At 39.9% G+C, this 20,410-nt stretch overlaps 1 protein-coding gene across 1 annotated transcript in view; it reads right to left on the minus strand.

The window, feature by feature from the left end:
* The window catches only part of NTRK2 (neurotrophic receptor tyrosine kinase 2), a 236,432-nt gene that overhangs the window by 205,778 nt on the left and 10,244 nt on the right, over positions 1–20,410 (minus strand). Inside the window, exons 2-4 of the mRNA XM_054987587.1 lie at positions 6,803–6,877; positions 6,454–6,525; positions 408–476 (exon numbers count right to left, since the gene is read on the minus strand). Coding sequence (XP_054843562.1) covers positions 408–476; positions 6,454–6,525; positions 6,803–6,877 — 216 coding nt within the window. The remainder of the gene's footprint in view (positions 1–407; positions 477–6,453; positions 6,526–6,802; positions 6,878–20,410) is intronic.

The following is a 20,410-nucleotide window of genomic DNA, read 5'->3' on the forward strand; positions in this document are numbered from 1 at the left end:
TGTCCTCTCTCTTTAGTAGAGACTTAATGGGATGTTATTTACCTCCATTCCATGGAAAGCTTTAATTGCTAATTTCTACATATTAATCTTCTATTAAAGGAACAGGGCATTTTTCTCCATGCCAGGTGGAAGCCCTAGTAGGAAACTGTTCCTTCCTGCTGTTCTTGTGGCCTCTACACTGACACCTGCTGATAGTCTTTAGGGGCGTGGAGACAAGAAACTTGATAGAGGCTGCACAGTCCTCTGAATTGGGGCTACCACCTTTAAAAATATACAGTAGTATGAAGCAAAATTTACCTTTTAAAGACATAATACTCTAAATATTCTCTCTCTAGTCTAGCCCAATTCCTGAAAAATTAATAATAACAACCGCCACCCCTTCCCTTTTACAAAACCTTTTTACTTACAGATCAGTCAAATTCAGGTGACGGAAAGGTTTTCTAGACAAACTTGAGAGCTTGTTTCTTGAGAAGTTTCTATAAAGAAGCAGAATATCATTATTAAATACAATGTTTTGACATTAAAAAGCAACTTCCACTTGGCCTTCAGGAAAGTTACTGGCTTTCTTTCAGTATTTTGGAAGGTGATGATGACCTAATTGTCCTCTATTCGAAGACATGATTAAACATAAAGGCAAACACTAATCACAATGTGCACCTCACTGCAGGTCTATTCATGTAAAGAAGAAAATGGTGAATTAAATGGTACTCCAAAGAAGTTCTCAGATGTTGACTACATGCTCAATTTATTCATAAGCAAAATATATGCTCCTCATATCTTCTTTGATCCTTCATTAAAGTCAGTACTTACCTAAACCCTGACCATATGCCAAACATTTTTATATTAAGTCTTTTAGATATCCTTTTAAAAATGCAGTGCAATATGCACCCACATGAAAGATCACAGGAAAAATTGCAAAATGCAATCATTAGACTTTCACATCAATTAAGCATTTACTGCTTCATATTGCAATGAACTTTAATGTCTTCTGCCACACTGAAGATCAGAAGCATTCTTACTCTAGACTATGTTCACACTGTGGGAGGCACACCTTCACTAAAGAAGTGGTGAAGTGGGCAAAAATAAAGGTTTGTGGAGCAGAAATTTGTTCTTTTTTTCCCAGTGGGACTGTGTGCCCATATATGGAAACAATGCAAGACTGTACTACCTGGCTCTTCTGTGTTCCTCATGAAATTTAACTTTGCATATGTTTAAACTAGTTTCTCTCCCAGTCTTAATAAAAGGAGATTGCACCATGGTCCATGAGAAAACTGCTTCACACTGTCCTATTGTTTTGAGTTTGCATTAATAACATTAACAAAACAACATGCTGTAAAAAAGGCAGCCTTTTAAAATATAAGGGGCATGTTTAAAAATAAAACCTATCAAACTTAGCCCAGTAAAATCAATTACTTTCTTTCAGTAATCTAGTATAGAACACCAGGCCATTGTTAGGAAATCATTTTCAGGTATTCAAGGTTTCATAAAATATGCAGTAAAACCAAGAACTGATCTTATTTGCTATGTAACAGAATACATTTTATAATATAGACATGACTAAGCATGTGTTCTCTGAGCGCATAATAAATTTGCTAAAATAAAGTATCTAAAATCTAACTGTTTTTCACTCTGCCAAGAAAATTCTTAAAGTCTGAGGATTTAAAAGGAACATTTATATTGTTCTTTTTAAAAAAAAATAAATGTTGGACAAGTTCACACTTTTTTTTCTCATAACTCTGTACTATCCACCAGGACAGAACTGTATGGAGGAAGTTAACGTATGAATTGGCAGAATATGGGTACTGCCAGTGGAACCCAGAAGAGCTTTCATACATATTCTTCAAACCACTTAATCAGTATGTTTCTGTTCAGCAGGACTACTCCAGAGTAATGGCCTTAGAACTTTAACCTCAAACAGCAGTCATCAAAGAGATTATCACAGCAGTTCATCTCATTTTCCCATCCATTATATTTATGTAATGCAGAGATTCTCAGTTATAACAAGTACCACTAATCAACACGACATTAGGATGTCCCAAATATAACAGAAGCAGATAATTCTCACTGTGGGATTCATGCTTGTACTGTGGCCTTTCTAACAATTTCATGTTGATCAAAGACCAGAACTATGTGGAACATAAAAATTTCCAAAATAATTTAGTCTGGTCCCTGGATTGCACCATCAGCCAACTAAACAAAAGGTAAAAGTAGTTACACTTTCTGCTACAAATTTTCACATCTCCATAAAGAAAATTTGCTCCATTACAATTTATTTCAAAGCAAAATTGTAGCTAAGTTAATAGTACTTTGCATATGTATAGCTATTACTAGAAAACCAAAAAAAATTACTTGTATCAATATTATTATTTAAAAATGCAATCCTAAACAGTCTAAGACAATGAGTTTAGACTGATTTAGGATTGTACTGTAAAAGTATAAAGATCTAATTTACAATTTAGTCCTGAAGAAAAGTTTCTTCTTCACTCCTTTTCTTGACCTACCATCAAATAACTTTGTTTCACATTTACACATTAAATAAACTAAGGAAACATAGAACAAATCAACTTAGACGTGCCTAGTTAGATATAGCAATAAAGGCAATAATTCATAAAGTCATACATTTTCAATTCAAATCTTAAAAATGTTAATGGATTGCTTGTCCATATGAAAAACAAAACAAAACCGGGCACTCAAAATACAAATTGTTTGGGGTGGGGGGATGACTCTAGGTGGCAATGGCATATATCCTATCGAACACATAACCTTCCTATGTTCATCTCCATTCCTACTGTTCCTTCTAGCCCCCAGAAAGATCACTCTCAGGATCATAGGTCCCACATTTAGGAACAGGTTGGAGAGAGTCGTAATGAAAAAGGACAAGGAGTTAAAATTGCTCCCCCTTCCTCTTATGCAAGCACAGCTCCACTAAGTCAATTTCATCACCTTGTACATCCTTACTCCAACCTACCAAGCCACATGGCTTTTCTTCCACACAAATCCCAGGAATGTTCTTTCTAGGAGTTGGAGATTTGTTAAATCACAAATCTATTCATTCTACCCATATTAAATCATGGGGAAACTCCATATTCTTCTTTGTGATCTTTGTACATCATAGTGATGGGCTTTGGGCCTGAGTGGAGCATCCATTTATAAACTTCCAGAGCTATTAAACATATAATTCCTCTCCTCAGGTGTACAGTCTTGACTGTGCATGGTGAAGGTGTGCGAGTGTGCTTTGCAATATGTTGACAGCAAGAAGCTCCCAGTAGCCGATATGAAGCTGTCTCTCCTGGGGGTGATCAAGCTAACTGATGGTACCACAATATGCACCCCCATCCTCACTCAGAAGCATCCATTGTGAGAGACGCTTGAGGTGCTGGTGATGTAAAGGGGATTCCATGGCCTAGTGACAAGGGTAAGTTCACCAGATGAGGTTTCCAAGCATTGCTAATGGAAAATGCAGAAGTTTTTTCCTGCAAGTCTCATAAAGGATGGAAGTTTTGGAGAGACCTCAGTCTCAGTCTGTGATGTAAGGACACCATGGAGACAAAAAAAAAAAAACAAGTAACATTAGAAGGAAAAGGAAACTCTTGGTGATTGGTGACTCTCTGCTGAGGGGGAACATCATGTGTCCAAGCTTGACCCCATGGCCCAAAGAGGTGTGTTGCTTGCCAGGGGTGAAGACCAAGGAGGTGAAGACCAACGATAAAAATAGAATAAAAATTAATATAAAACAATATACAAATAAAAATTAAAAAATAAAATAACATTTTTTAAAAGAGGATATCACAGACTGGATGGCCAAGCAAGTCAAACCAACAGACCATTACCCATTTGTGATGATCCATGTGGGAATAAATGAAATGGCCATGAACACCACTGAACAAATTAGGGCTGACTATGAAGTCCTCAGGAGGCAACTGAAAGGAACGGGGGTACAGATGGTATTCTCTTCAATCATGCCAGTCAGAGGAAAAGGAATGTAACCGGAACAGAAGATTGCGAAGGTGAACAACTGGCTGCGTTCATGGTGCCAGCAGGAGCAATATGGATTCTGGGACCATGGATAACATTTTCTTGAAGATGGCCTGCTTGCACACAATGGTCTTCACCTGTCAAGGACAGGGTTTGGAAGGGACCTGGGGAGATTCACTGGGAGGACTTTAAACTGACATTGTAGGGGAATGGAGGCAACTGGCATTGGAATTTCAAAGAAGGAGACTAAATAGCAAAGGCCTACATGCGAAGACCATATCAAAGGGGGGAACGGTGCAAGGTATCTCAATGCCCAAAGCTTGGGCAATAAGGAGGAATGACTTGATGTACTAATGTTTTTTACTCAGATAGGAAGGCTGTATTGTAGGGAGGGGATCTCAGATGATCCACTAATGAGTTAGGAACCATAGACCTCACCACTATGTTGTACTGGATTCCTACTAATGCTATGTCTTTGTGAACTTGTATCTATTTACCTTATGGCATTGTTTATGGAAATGTTCCTGATATTGACTGTACTTGGGGCTTTTTTTCTAGGAAAAACGGTGGTTGCCCTTGGGGAAAATGGTCACATGGCTGGTGGCCCTGCCCCCTGATCTCCAGACAGAGGGGAGTTTGAATTGCCCTCCACGCAGCTGGACGCAGAGGGCAATCTAAACTCCCCTCTGGCTAGAGATCAGGGGGCGGGGCCGCCAGCCACGTGACCATTTTCAAGAGGTTCCGGGACTCCGTTCCCCCGCGTTCCAGCTGAAAAAAAGCCCTGACTGTACTAATCTCACACAGTGTAATCTGCCTTGAGTCTCAGTGAAAAAGGCGGACTATAAATGTCATAAATAAAATAAAATAATTCAGAGGGAAAGACATGAGTTAGAAAGCATTACAGAGACTTGATAAGTGAATGAGTATGAGTTATTCAAGAAGAACAAGAAGAGTTGTAGAGGAGGTTGGATGGTGCTGTATGTAAGCAAAGGGCTTGATTGTCAGGAAGTACTGGAAGAATAGAGTGACAATCCAGTGGAAAGTGTCTAGGTGAAGATAAGGGAGGAAGGACAAGCAGTATTGTGGTTGTGATCTGCTACAAACTGCCTGACCAACGAGATGAGGTGGGTTCCACCTCATACAACGTCCTGGCCTGCCTGGTCGACAACTTCCTTTCTCAAATGTTGGAGGAAGCAATGAGGGGCTTGGCCATATTGGACTTGATATTAACCAATAAGAAAGAGTTGGTTGATGGGGAAAAGGTGGTGGGAACCTTAGGGAGAAGTGATCACATCTTCCTAGAATTCCTTTTGCTGTGTGGTATCAAGGGAGTTTGTAGCCAAATGTGCATGTTAGTTTTTAGTAGATTCATAAACTTAGAAGTATGATGAGAGTTATTCCATGGACAATAATGCTGGAGAGAAGTGAAGGATAGGCTATCCTAAAAGAAGAGCTCTTGCAAGCTCAAGCTATCTCTATTCCAGTGAGATGGAAATGTGGTAGAGGAGCTAAGAAGCCAATGTAGATGAACAGAGAGCTCTGTGATGAGCTAAGGAAGAAAAAGGAGATGTTCAAGAAATGGAGTGAAAACAATTTCACAGCCCTAATACCAAACACATAGGTTTCTGGATGGTCAATACAAATTTACCAACCATTGCATTCCCAAAGGGTGGCTCAGAGCCTGGTGGATCAGTTACACCTTGCCTGTTTAGCAAAATTGATGCAGTGAATGTCTATACTGCATGCTATTTTCTGAGGTACAGGAGACACCAATCATGTCCATCAATCAATGACAACTTTCCTCCACATTGCTGACACATTAAAAGTTGTCCTCTGTACCACATCCTCAGGGTATCACAGAGGTTAGGATTAAGACAGAAAAAGGATAAGAAAACTGGACTGAGAGAGGATAGAAAAGATACAAAAATTGAAAGAAGGTAAAGGAGAAAAAAATGACTGAGAAGAAAAAACTAGTAACAGAAAAGGTAGCACATTAGTACAAGCATCCAGGTGTCGATACTGTATCACTGCTTTACCTGAAATGCAAATTTGAATATGCATTCAAATGTGTATTCCTATCTACATTCTGTCTCAATCTATTTGCATATACCTTTTAACACATAACTAGAATGAGATGTATCTGTCACATATATACATTAGAAATCTGCAAGTGAATATAAAAATGTAACATGTGAAGCAACAGTCAGTAGAGTATGTAAATAACTGCTGTAAGCTCTTTAGCTTTTGGGTTATCTAAAGCTTTTTTTAAAAAATTAATTTTCTCATGTAACCAGAGTAATTCTTTCTTTCTTTCTTTCTTTCTTTCTTTCTTTTTCTTTCTTTCTTCCTTTCTTTCTTCCTTTCTTCCTTTCTTTCTTTCTTTCTTTCTGGTAAGAACCATGCCTATACACTTCTGCAAGTGGTTTAACTATGAAAAAACTTTGCCAGTTCTGAAGTCATAAAGTTAGTTTCACTTACATATACTGCAAGTTGGTATTTTTCAGGAAAGCATGACGTGAGACAAACTTCAAACCTGAATCCACCACAGTCCTGTAAAAATATGGAAGTTAGAATATTTTATAAACCTTTGTTCATTTATCCTTTTTAAATGAAGAAATGTAGCTCGAGGGGTTTCATTATAAAAAGTCTAAATTGTGAATTGTTGGTTCAGGAACTCAAGCACATCTATCAGCATTGTGGCTGTTAAACACTGTTACCCAACAGTGATATGTGTAAAACTGTGCACAGGACAGCAAGATACCTGCATTACTGCGTAAAGATACATAATTAATAAAAACAACTAAACATAATTAAACAATATACTCACAGATTTTTCAATCCTACATAAGGGCCAACATCTTGATCATTGATGCTTTCTAGCTTCCGCTGATTTGCAATATAACTATTTCAAAAGGGAAGAAAAAACAAGGAGAGAAGGTCTGATCAAAGAAGTCTGTTACTCTTATTGTAACCATTTCTTCTGCTTCAAGTTCTAAAGGTCATCCACAGTTTCACAAGGTTGGATTCTATCATAAGGAAGGAGAAGTTAACACTCATGGATCATCCCCATTTCCCTCTATCTCCAGCAGCCCTCTGGGTACCCTGAAAAATCTCTTATAAGATTCCCAAGGAATCCTAAAACGCCACGCAGCATGACAAAATGCCAGAGTAAGGGGAGGGGGGAATCGGGCAAAATTTCCCCCGCTAGCCTGCTCTGAGGCTTGCTCAAAAACATTTGGTCAATGGACAGATAAAATACTGTCAAATAATGATCAAGTTATTTTTAAATGGTCAACTTTATTAGACCAACGAAGTGCTTCAGCCATCTATGTATTTCGTTTTCATGCTAATTAAAACCCACAATTTGTTAATTCTTATTGTGAAACAAGTTAATATTAAAAAATGAGGTATGAATTATTATAATTGTGAACAATACTAAATAATGTTTCTAAAAATGTGAACAATTCACTTTTCTTTTACCTCTATCCCAGAATACCAGGGTCAGTCTACATTCATAATTTTGTTTTTAAAAATTATAGTAGAAATAAGGGAAAGCAGCAACTATTAAAAATCATTTTAAAGGCAATTGTTGCAAATTAACAATACAATAATGGCATGACAACACAGGAGTCCACCACCTAAACTATGGCATTATTAGCTTCATGGAATACTTGATAATGTTTAACCACAGTCAACTAACAGCTGACTAATCCAATAGAGATCAGAAGAGAAGTAGTCAATTGTAACTTTAAAGAGATAAATAAGAGAACACTGAAAGTGACTGACAAAGTCAAGTGGCAGGGGATAGCATAATCAAATTTTACTTCACAAAACTGATCTACACAAAAATTATTGCCTGTATGCTAATTTTAACCCAGATGAAATTTCTAGGCATCAAACCTTTTTCTTACACCCCTAATTCAGAGATTTATTGCAAAGAAGTCTGCCATCATTTATAAGCCTCTGACTGCCATGTTTCCCTCCCAAACACACACCTCAAATTCAATTTTAGTGGCAGATTCCTGAGCTGTATAAAGGTAAGCCACTGTTGGTACAGAAAGGCAGACTTGACACATGCTATGCAAATATCAGATGCATCATATAACAGCGACAGCACAGCAGGACATAAACAGAAAAGCAATATAAAAATAAATATAAAATAAAATAGAAATTACAATAGAGGTTTATGCACAAGTTCTCTCCCGAGGGCCATCCGCAGCAAACTCATATAAACCTTTAGTACTCATTAAGGGCCAGTGCAAAACGAATGAAACAACAGTATGGATTATTAGAATAAAACCCTTGATGCTCATCAGTTCACATTACTAAGGCTAGGAAAAGGATCTCACACTGATCATTTAAGTATGTTTACAAAACCAGGTCATTCTTTATGATAAATCAGTTATAACTGAATTTTTTTAACCTCAGCACTCACGTTTTTTAAAAGGTCCAAGCTCTTTTTAAAAAATCAAATTTACATAAGAGATTAAACAAAAAGTAAGTAGCATAAACAATATTAAGCCCATAAATCAACATAAGAAATAGTGAAAAATGTTAAGCTATTGTGAAAAGCTAACCTTATTCAGATCCAAATTATATTGCTGTTTACAGAAATTAATATAGGACAAACAAATTGATAAAAAGATTTCCCTTTTCTTACTGAGCAGTTGAACACAAATTCTGTTATTTTAGACACATCTTCAATTTTCCATACTTCCTATACACAGTTTTTAATAGAGGAATCTTCAGAAGAATGCTGAACAGTCCTCATGTCATTCACTCTTGTTTCAACATCGAATTTATACCTTAATTATATAAAACTTTAAAACAAATGAAGATCAGAACAAAGGACTGAATAAAAATATTCTTTTCCTGCACTGGTCTCTACTAGCTTTTTCGCTCCTTTATTATAGCTTCTTTGGATTAAACACCTGTTTCTCTTTTGCACTGAGGTCCATGAAATGGAAAGCGGCTCCTCCCTCCATCAAGTAATGCTAGAGCTCAATATAAGAAAGTTGAGAGAAGTATCATTGCCAGTCTCCCACTAGGGGTGGGGGATCCTGGCCCCAGCCCCGCTTATCCGGCTGGGGGTGAACACGCCTCCCCAGGTGCACTCACGGGTGGGTGTTATGCGTTCCTACGCTGTGCAGCAGTCCAATTCAGGCCTGTTTCAGGCTGAATTGGGCTCAATTTGGGCCGAATCAGACCCAATTTGGGCCATGGCAGAGCACAGGAGCGCTCCCTGCTTCCCAGCTTTGAATATAGGTTACCACAGCCTCCCCAAACCCACAACTTTATGGTTAAAAATATAACTCCTGAATAGGTCAACTCTTTCATCCATTCTGTTTAATATTTACATGTAACCTTTGACAGAGATAATCCAAAACATGTGTGTGTGTGGGAGGGGGATGTCATCAAATATGCTGATGACACCATGCTCTGTATTCCTCTAAGCCTCCAGACGCTGGTATCTATGTCCTAAATTGGTACATGCACCAAGAAACTGAGTTCAAATGGATGGCAGTAAACAAGCTGAAATTAAACCCAGATAAAGCAAAAATGATACTACTTGGTGGGGAGTGATGGTCTAGAAAAAAATAGTACAAACTGCAGCTGTTTGTTTATTGACTAACTCTGGCTGCTATCAGCATGTAATACCAGTGTTTAAACAGTTATATCAGTTGGGTATTTGCTCTGGGTTGCATTCAAGGTGATCATTAAGCTTTTCTTACCTAAGATCCTAACCTAAAAGGATTGCCTCTCCTGATATGAATGGCTGCACCAACTTAGATTGCCCAGTATTCTTTGCTGATGATTCCCCTCCCCACCTGCCATTTTGTCCACCAAGAGTTGGGCATTTTCCAGTGCAACAGCTCTCTGAAATAGCTTGCCTAAGGTCATATGATAGGTATCACGTTTGTTGTCTTTCAGGAGAAACTCTGAAACATTTGTTTACAAGGGGCATTGGTTAAGATAGGTGGTAATTAGTACTAGTCCTGTTGTTTAATTATGGTGAATGAATTTCTGTGGGTATTTCATTTAAGTACTTGTATGCCATTAAAGGTACTTGATTGATTGATTGATTGATTGATTGATTTCATTTAAGTACAATTCGTGGACTGGTGTGTGTGGGAATGAATGGATAGATAAACTTATAATTATTTAGGGGTTGTTTTTAGCAGCAGCGAGCCCTCTGAGGTAGGTAGGTTACAAATGATTTTAAATAAAGAAAGTTTAGTGCCAGTAATTAATGGCTGGTTAAGTGGCTGGAATGCAAATCAGCCCTCTGCTAGTTCAACTCCCACTACTGCCATGAACTCTGTAGGTGGCCTTGGGTAAGTCACTCCTCTCAGCCCCAGCTCCTAAGCACACTGTTACTATTATTGTTATTGTTGGTGATGATAATGACAACAACAACAACAACAACAAATTAGTCCTTAATAATGCTGGAACAATTATAAGATTTATGGTACAATCCTAAACAGAATTATATATTACTAGCCAAGTGGCCCTGATCTTTAATACATAAATCCAGAGATTGGAGCCATGAGTAGACAAGACAGATCTTCCTAGATGCCTGAAAAATGACCCAGTTTGGTCATTATCAGGAGCAAGGAATAGCATGAATATCCCTACATTCTGAGTCACTTCACTGTCTACTTACCACTTACCAGGCTGAATTCAAGGTACTGGCTATCAAAGTTCTTCACAGCCTTGGTCTGGCATATATACAGCACATCTGTGGCATATCTCTCCCTACGTTCCATCATCGCTGCTTCATCGGAACAGAGCCTTCTGCAGGTGCCACCTTGCACATGGGGAAAATCAACAGCTGCCTGTACACATGCATTCTCTGTGGTGGTCCCCACCCTATGGAATGGGCCTACATGAAGAGGTCAGGAAAGCTCCCACTCTCCTGGCTTTCTGCAAATGATGTAAAACTTAATCATTCAAGAGGGCTTTTTACTCAGACAGAAGAACTGTACGATAAAGGAAGTGTTATGTTTATGTTTATTGGTCTTAAAGAGATGCATCTGTAAAGAGATAGGGACCATAGACTTGAATACTATGTGCTGTGATGTTGCTTGGAGTATGATACTACTGGGTAGTTCTATGCTATTTAATATGTTAGTCTTAGAATTGCTTATGCTCTGTTTCAGCCTTTCTTCAACTTTGTATTGGATTTCTGCTGGTTTTAAATGTTGCAGATTTGCATTTATATATCCTATTATATTGTTTATTGAAATTCCCTTGAAACTGACTGTACTAACTTACAATGCGTAATCCACTTGCAGACTCAGTGAGAAAGGTGAGCTTTAACTACAATTAAATAAATAAACCCCAAATGATAAAGGGAGCACCTGTAGCTTTAACCAGATGCCTTCAGTAACTGCTGCTAGGCAACCATAATGGTTTAGCCAGCATTCCCAGCTTGGTTTCTGTCAGTAAAAGACAGGAGGACAGGGCAGCGCCCTTTCCAGGGTTCTTGGGCCTTTGAAGAAGGGCTGCTGTAGCAAGCAGCCTGGCCAAGAAGCAACCACCAAGCTCCTGGATACCACAAGACTTGCATAACTCACCCAGGCCTGGCTGCTTGCTACAGCAGTTCAACAGCAGCCCCCTCATAAAAGCTAGTGTAGTGTAGTGACTAGAGTTTCAGAGAAGAATTTGGGAGACTCAGGTTCGAATCACCACTCTGCTGTGGAAACTCACTAGGTGACTTTGAGTCAGTCACATGTTCTTATCCTAACCTAGCTCTCAAGGTTTTTATGAGAATAATATGGAAGAAAGAAGCATGATGTAAGCTGATTTGGTTTCGGTTTCCCGGCCATGTCGGACGCTCCTCTCCGCAGGTCCGGGAGAAAACGTCCGAGCAGCCTGACCAGGCGGTTGACCCGCGAGGGTTAACCCCCAGGACACCCAGTGAGGGAGTCAGGGTCTGGGACGCCGCGGGAAGAACCCCCTGAAAGTAATGCAGGGGGTAAATTGCCCGTTTGCTCCAACGGAGGCCGGCAGACTTGCGCAGCACATCACGTGCTGCCGGGCCACGGAGAACAGCAAAGAGCAGAACTAGGCAAAAGCCTGTAAGTAAGCGAATCCCTTCTGTTACTACAAGCGTATGTGAAGGATTGGTGGGATCTGAAGGCTCGGGTTTCTCCCCCCTCACTGAGTTTCAGAACTTGGTCGGCGATCTCCCCCCCCCCCCTAAAATGGCGACGAAAAAGCAGAGTCCCGCTTTGGGCAAGTCAATCTCGGCTGCCCTGCAGGGAAAAGGAGAGTCTCTTGAGGATCTGGTGAAGCAGTCGGTGATTGAAGCCATAAAGCCCTTTGTTGACAAGCTAAATGAAACGGATCAAAGGGTTGGCTTAATTGAGAGCGAAGTGAAAACCATTAAGGAAACAGCGGGGGGGGGCAGAGAAGTCTGCTCGGGAAAATGCGTCACTCGTGAGGGCAACAAACAAAGAACTAAAGCTGGTGGAGAAACAGCTGATCGGGCTACAAGTGGAATGAGCACAAACAATTTTGCGTCTCCAGAACATGAAAGAGGAGGAAAATGAGAATTTAAAGGATCTGGTCTCGGAACTTTTGGCGACACCCGCGAGGGCAACTAAAGAAGAGTTAAAAAGCGCCATTTTGGAAGTCCGTTGGGCTTCTTCAAAATATGCAATGAAGCGTCAGCTGTCTCACGAGATCATCACTGACTTCTCATCTAAGAGGATTCGGGACACTATCCTATATAATTCATACAATGCGGATCTGGACTTTCTGGGTAATAAGGTTAAGATATTGAAGGACGTTCCATTTTTAGCTCGGAAAAGAAGATTTAAATACAAAGGGTTTGCAGCTCTTCTGAGGAAACGTGGAATAAAGTTCAAATGGTTATTTCCGGAAGGTATCTGGTTTAGTTACAAAGACCAAGCTTACAAGATAACATCAGAAGATCAGCTAAGGGACTTTGAGGGTCAGCATCAAGAGTTCCAGCAAGATGCTAAACAAGAGGAAAAGGATTCCAAGTTTGAAGGGGGAGGGGAGGAGGCAACGAGCACGGCGACTGCAGCTGTTCAGAGAGAACTGCGTCCGAGGCCCAGGGGGGGGGGAGGAAGACCTAATCTTGATTATAATCTGTATTTTGCAGGGTCTACCAATCTAACAGTATTTTACAAAGTTTTGATTTTAAACAATGGCAGTATGAAGGGAAAGCATTATTTGTAGATGTAGTGTCTGTGTTGTTATGTGCTGTTTTTTTTCTCTCCTTCCCTCTGCCCCCCTTTTTTCCTTTTGTATTGTTAGTAATTAAAATAAAAAAAATAAAGAAGCATGATGTAAGCTGTGAAGAAAAGCAATATAAAAAAGTAAATTAATAAATATAGCTAAAGATGGGGAGCAGATAAATGGAAAGTTGTTTAGTGGGTTTAAAGGAGAGAAGGATGTAGGGAAATGTGAGCATATGGAAGCTTCCAAGAGAAGAGAAAGAAGAAATAGTGTGGGGATGACAGGGAAAAATGAAGTAACCCCCCACAAGTCCTTGCAGATGCAAAAGGGCCCAACTCAGCCAGCACCACGCAAGTGGGCCATAGGGAAGAGGTTGCTGGGGAGGGAAGGGTGAAAACTGAAGACAGAGGTGCAGAGTCAGGTGGGTGTGAAAGAGAAAAGAAAGCAGGAATGTGGGAGAATCTATGCGAGGCAGGGAGGGGAAAAAGAGATGCCTCCCACAAGTCCTTCCAGGTTCCCCACTTATATCCTTTTTAAGAGCTAAACTACAAGAGACTAATTACACAAGGACACACACATGAAGGGAGTCACAATGTTAGCCAGGAAGCCGAGTTTTAAAAGACAGACCAGAAGGCCTTGTCAATTTTCGTCTCTACAGAGCCAGCAAAGATTGCTCCTCAGGGGGTTTATTTATCTCCTCTTCACCTCCCAAAGGCTCTGTCAGTTTCACCTCCCCTTCTAGAAGGCGAAGAGGAAACAAACCCTCAGAGAAACAATCTTTGTGGCTCTATAGAGAGGGGAAATTGACAGAGCCTTCCAATCTGTCTTTTAAAACTCAGCTTCCCAGCTAACATTGCGAGTCCCTTCCTTCATGTGAGCATCCTCGTGTAATTCATCTCTTGTAGTTTAGCTCTGAGCCCACTCCTTTCAGTGAACTTAGAAGGGAGTACCTCTGCTTAGGACTGCATGTTAACATTCTAAAGCATACTACCTAAACAATTTGATAGCAAAAAACCATACTGGTTTCACATGACTGGAATATGTTGCTTGGTCTCTTTTAATCTAGACTCAGGATCAAAAAGAAATTGTATAGTTTTTGCACTTACGGTTTAAACCACCATTTATTAGCATTCCCCGCAATCGCAATGGGTTTGGCATGGCACCCCCACATTCCACACTGTCCAAGGCAGTTTAGATTTGGCATCTTGTTTTTCATTTTAGACAGGCTTTGAAGCCTCGGTGCAGTTTTGGGCTCTCAGGGCTTTGCAATTCACTTCACACTTTTAAAAAAAAATTGAGCAGGTATAGTAATGTTGCAATGTTGGAACCCATTCCCTCCACCCCTATATTTGCTGATTGGGCTGTCCTGTGCCCACTGGAGAGGCAACTGTTGGAGGAGTTCTGGGGGAAAGTTTGTACTTTTTGTGTTTGTTCCGCTCTCATTTTTTTTAAAGCCAAGCCAGGAGAGGGTTAAAATGTTGCTGCTTCATCCCCTCCTGGCAACTTCCCTGCCACTTTATTTCCAAAGTGCTGTGCAAAATGCTTGGGGTTTTCTTCTCTTTGGCAAAGCCCAAAACATACCTGGGAGGGAAGGAAAAACAGCCATTTAATCCTTTCCTGGCTTTTAAAGCCAGCAGGAATGTGCAGTAACATTACAAGGTTACAACCCATTCTTGCCTTTGAGGGGGAAAGTGTGTGCATACCTCAAGGGAGGAAGGGGAAAGCAGCCATTTAACCCTTTCCTGGCTTTTAAAGCCAGCAGGGAATAAGCAGCTATGTTAGGAATCGTTCCTAGCTTTGAAAAAGAAGTAAGAGAGTGCTTGCATACCCGGGAGGAAGGAAGCCAACAGAGAAGCAGCCTTATGACCTTTACCTCACTTTACTGATAAAAATGGCGGAAAAGGTGTTCAGAGAACTGAGGAGGGTGGGAGTGGTTAATTCCACACAGTTCAATCAGCTCCCGGGGAAAAGGAGAAGGGGGAGAAGAGAAGCAGAAGGGGAGCACAGAGTTTGCACTGACATTAATCGGGCCAAACGTGACTTGGCAGAGGCTTCAAAATAAAATCACAGTATGTCAGCACGGGGGGAAATTGGGGATACTCCAGACAAACATCAGACTGTGTCCCTTGACTACCTTGCAAGTGCGAAACTCCTGCAAACATGGGAAACAGAGCAGATACTGAAACGCTTTAAAGTCCCAGTGTGGAAAGGACCTAGATGTGTGGGTAATAAAAACAAGAGTGGATAAGGTTTTATTCATGCTTACTGTCAGAAGCAAGGAAAGAATTCTTTCCAGATAGATTGACAAGTTACCATTTAGAGTTAAATTTGCTCCTCCCCATAGCAAGGCTCACTTGTATGACTAAGGGGGCACACCCTTCTCACCCCACTAAGTTCAATGGACTTAGAAGGGTGTAACTCTCCTTAGGGTTACACTGTAAAACTGCTTTGCAGGCACTGCAGTATGAAATTTATGGTCTCAACTCCACCCTGCCTTGCATACTTTTTTATGAACACACTCCTAAGTCAGAACGAGGTTTGAAGCAAAACCTCTTATCTGACCAAAGACTATTTTTATCTCATTTGCAACTACTCAACCTTGATGTTACTTATCAAACATTAATATTCCCAAAAGCTCTGACTTTACCATGTCTTTATGAGACCAGTTTTGAGAAATGTAGTGTGCTTTCCTGCTTTCAGAAATAGCTTTCCTTTTATGTAACAGAATAGTTTTTATAACTTACAAGAAAATCACTCTGAATGGATAATTGAGGTCATATGATCAGTCTTGATGTTCCTTTTATATGCCATAACAAATGTCAACAACCCTAATATCCCAAGCTATTTAACTACTAGATCATTTCACATCAATTATTTTATCCTTCAGGACAAGCTTCAACAATCCAAAATGACAACTGTGACTAAATATCTTTTCTTCATCACTGAGTATCAGCATGCAGTAGGTATTTCCAGGTTTCTACTTTCCTCTCCACTTTCCAGTCAACACTGCTTGTAAAATAGTGCTTGTACACAGACACCTGGAGGGACTTTTGGAGGGGTCGGATTAAGAAATGGCCTCTATCCTTTGATAAAGATACCAAAAACCGAGCAGAGTTAAAAGTTGAGAACATGGTGTCCCCCAAACCAACACCCACACCAACAGTATTCCTTTTCATATCCTTGCTCCTTTGATCTGTTAGTTTTAAGAAAGGGAGGAAGACGGGAACTAACAAACGGTCTGGACAGTGGCTAGGTAAAATACCACCTGTGAATCCTATGTATGTTGCCTTGAGTTCTATGAACAAAGTGTGATATAAATGTAGTAAATAATAAAGAAAATAAGACAATGGAGGTTTTAATAACATGTTTTCATAGTGCAGTAAAACTTTATAGTGATCACTTTTGGCCTGGTTCCTTCACTGTGTTCTGAATTTAAAAGAGCCACAAAAACTGTGATGGGTTACTATGATAAACTGAGGAAACAGATACCACTATGGCAACTATAAATCATGACACTGAGTAGTGAGAAAGGGGGGAGGGAGGATAAATAGACTGATTAGAGAAGGAGTGATAAATGACTGCACCCAATTTATTATTTATAAGGCTTCACAAAATGGAACCAGTATGGAAGACAGCAAGTACCAGCCACTCATGCCATATTTTTCAATATTACTTGAATACAAGGAATTAATATGTATTCTGCTAAATACTTCTACTGTGCACAACTGAAACAAACAGAAATTATGCAAAATTGGTATGAGCAGATTACTTTCAAAGATACAAAACAGTATTTGTATGCATCATAATTCTTGAATGCTAAAATCTAATTTTCATAAGTCATTAGTATTAGGCACTGAGGCTTACTTTCTCCCCAAAAAGCAAATGGCATTCATGAAACAGAAACCCTGAGACATCACTAACATTGGAACAAAACACAAAACTACATCCCACACCTCAGACACTGATGAAGTCAGAGAAAAGGCCTGCAGGAGCATCTGTCTGCAGCTACCTGAGCAGGAGTCACTGGAAGCCACTGACTTGCATGGGAGAAGGTAGGAGAGAACTGTGAGTACAGCACTGTGAGGGAACGAAGGCCATGAATCTTTATGTTTGCTTGTACAGAGACCCCTCCCCCCACCCCCAAAGCATATAAAGATCACACCAAAAGCCCAGTGTAACCAAAACATACCAAATGCATTCATACAAATGCATATACTGAAATACTTATTTCCCCTAAATAAAATACCCAAGTAAAGACATTCCCCCACCCGCTCTCATGTGTTCACAATTTCTAAAGATTTTACATTTCTGTACTGGGCATTAATCTTTCTAAAACTAATTTATGACAAATACAGCCATGAGCAGAAGTTGTTCCTGCTTAGCCCATGTATTTTGGAAAAGAATATCAACAAATTCATGAACATGTGCTAATTTGTTTTGATGGGGATAGTCCAAGTAAGAAATTACTTTTAAAACTTGAAGCATGGCATGTTTATCATTTTTCCCCATGCTTGAAAAAATTTATTAACCAGAACGATGTCTACATAATTTATCTGATAAGATCCATGTTTTCTATGTTATACCATGCAATTTAAACCTGCAAGGACACAAAAGCCATCTATGCACTACCATGAACTACTATTTCAAAAAATGAGTAATATGGGCAGTTTGGTTCAGATTCTACTGTCAGAAAATCCCACTTGTGGGAAACATTTCCAAATATACAATCCCTACTGTCCCAGGTCTCAGAAAAAAAAAGTTATCAGTGCAACTGAATTCTTCCTGCTGGGATTTTTTTTTTTAAAGTAAGTGAATGAATCAAAGTTTCAGGTGAATTTTCACTCATGTTGGCTATTGGGACAGGATGTACCCTTGAGAGTAACACAGAAGAACAGGCCTCCTGCTGGGACAATAATTTTATAGAAGAGTAAATGTCAGCAGTTATAGCTTCTCTTATCCTGCTTGACAAGTTGCATCTACTAAAATCTCCTTTTATGCAACTGTTAAAGATATAACAGACTTATCTTTCCTTTCACATAATCATTCTAGAAAACAGAAGCAGGAAACTAAATATATATGCTTAGAGAACTGTGAATTGCACGCTGTGAGTTGTAGTTAAATGTGAGCCATGAATAGACGGAAGTACGTGTAATATTCCCAAAAATGTTGTGGGTTGGGGTTTTTTTTGGGGGGGGGGGATAAAATATTGATCAATTGAAATATACACAATTGTATTAAGCCTAAATTACATTTACTATCTTAAGAAGATTAAAATGTGTTTTTAATAACTCAGCAGAGCACACAATACAGTACTATTTGCTAGTATTGCTAGTAAGCATGGTGTAGTTGTTAAGGCTATGATATGGAATAATGGGTTTGAAATTGCTCCTCTGCCATAGAAGTAGGGTTGCCAGCCTCCAGGTAGTGGCTGGAGATCTCCTGGAATTACAACTGGTCTCCAGGCCACAGAGATCAGTTCACCTGGAGAAAATGGCTACTTTTGGGGGGTGGACTCTATGGAATTATGCCATGTCAGGGTCCTTTTCCTCCCCAAACCCCGCTTTCTCCAGGTTTCACCCCCAGATCTCCAGGAATTTCCCAACTTGGAGCTGGCAACCCTACATGGAAGCTTGCTGGGTGATCTGGAGGCCATCACAGTCTCTAAGCCAAACCTCACAGGACTGCTGTTATAGGGATAAAGTAGAGGAGGGGAGAATGATACGACTTTGGGTCCCCAACTCAGAAGAAAAATGTGATATATATGGAATAAAAATAATATTTTATTTTATTACAGATTTTAGAGATGGAGCTGCTACATTCCTTGGTACCTAAAAATACTTTTTGAGAAACTAGTTCTTGACTCCTTTTCTCATTTTAAAAATACATTTATTTATTTATTTATTTATTTATTTATTTATTTATTTATTTATTTATTTATTTATTTATTTATTTATTTATATTTTTAAGCATTTCTATGCTGCCTTTCACCCAAACAGGGCCCCTCAAAAGGCGGTGAACAACATGTTAAAACATTAAAACAACATTTAAAATAAGGCACATATAAAACATTTAAACAATTCAGTAAAAACATATAGACATACAACACACATAACACAACCAAGGAGGAGAGCCAATAAGAGTTAGTGAGGGGGTGCCAAATGAAACAAAATAATCTTCACCTAGTGGCAGAAGATAATGATAGAGGGAGACAGACAAATCTCCTTCCTGAGAAGGGAGTTTCAAAGTTTTGGCACTATGACCAAGAAGGCCCTTTCTCAGGTTGCCACCCATCTAGCCTCAGAATGCAGGGGCAACCAAATCAGGGCCTTCCCCTATGAGCAGCATGGATTGGTAGATTCATATGGGAGAAGGCACTCTTTTGGGTATGCTGGCCCCAAGCTATAGAGGGTTTTAAATGTCAATACCAACACCTTTAATTGCATCTGGAAGCAAACTGGGAGACAACGTCGTTGGAATAAGACTGGAGTGATATGGTCCCTACAACCCACTCCAGTCCATTCTGCCTGAAGTATTCTGTACCAATTGTTGTTTCCCAAAAATCTTCAAAAGAAGCCCCACGCAGAGCATATTGCAGTAATCTAATCTAGATGTTACCAGGGCAACACTACAGTGGCAAAATCTTTCCCACCCAGGAAGAATGGCAGCTGATTCACTAGCTGAAGCTGATTAAAGGTGCCTCTGGCCACTGCTGCCACCTGTTTATCCAACAGGAGGCCCAGGTCCAGAAGCACCCTGAAGCTATGAACCTGATCCTTTTGGGGAACTGCAATCTCAGCCACGACAGATCAAATCCCAGGTCAAACTTCCCACCCACCATTAGCACCTCCATTTTGCAAGATTATGTTTCAGTTTGTTAGCCCTCATCCATTCCAAAACTGTCTCCAGGCACCTGTTCAGTTTCCACAGCCTCCCCAGGATATGTATCATCCACATATTGAAAGCAACTCAACCTAAATCTCTGGATGACCTCTCCCAGCAGCTTTACACAGATGTTGAAAAGAACAGGGAGCAAGACAGAACCTTGCAGGACTCTGCAGTCTAGAGAACAAGGGACAGAACAGCAGCCTACCAGCACCATACTCTGAAACCTACCATCAAGGTAGGATTGTAACCACCACAAAACAGTGCCTCCTAGTGCCAAGCCAACCCCAAAAGGCAGTCTAGAAGGATACCCTGACTGATGGTATCAAAAGCTACCAAGAGG

The sequence above is a fragment of the Eublepharis macularius genome, chromosome 8 (genome assembly GCF_028583425.1).
Source record: "Eublepharis macularius isolate TG4126 chromosome 8, MPM_Emac_v1.0, whole genome shotgun sequence".
Lineage (NCBI taxonomy): Eukaryota > Metazoa > Chordata > Lepidosauria > Squamata > Eublepharidae > Eublepharis > Eublepharis macularius.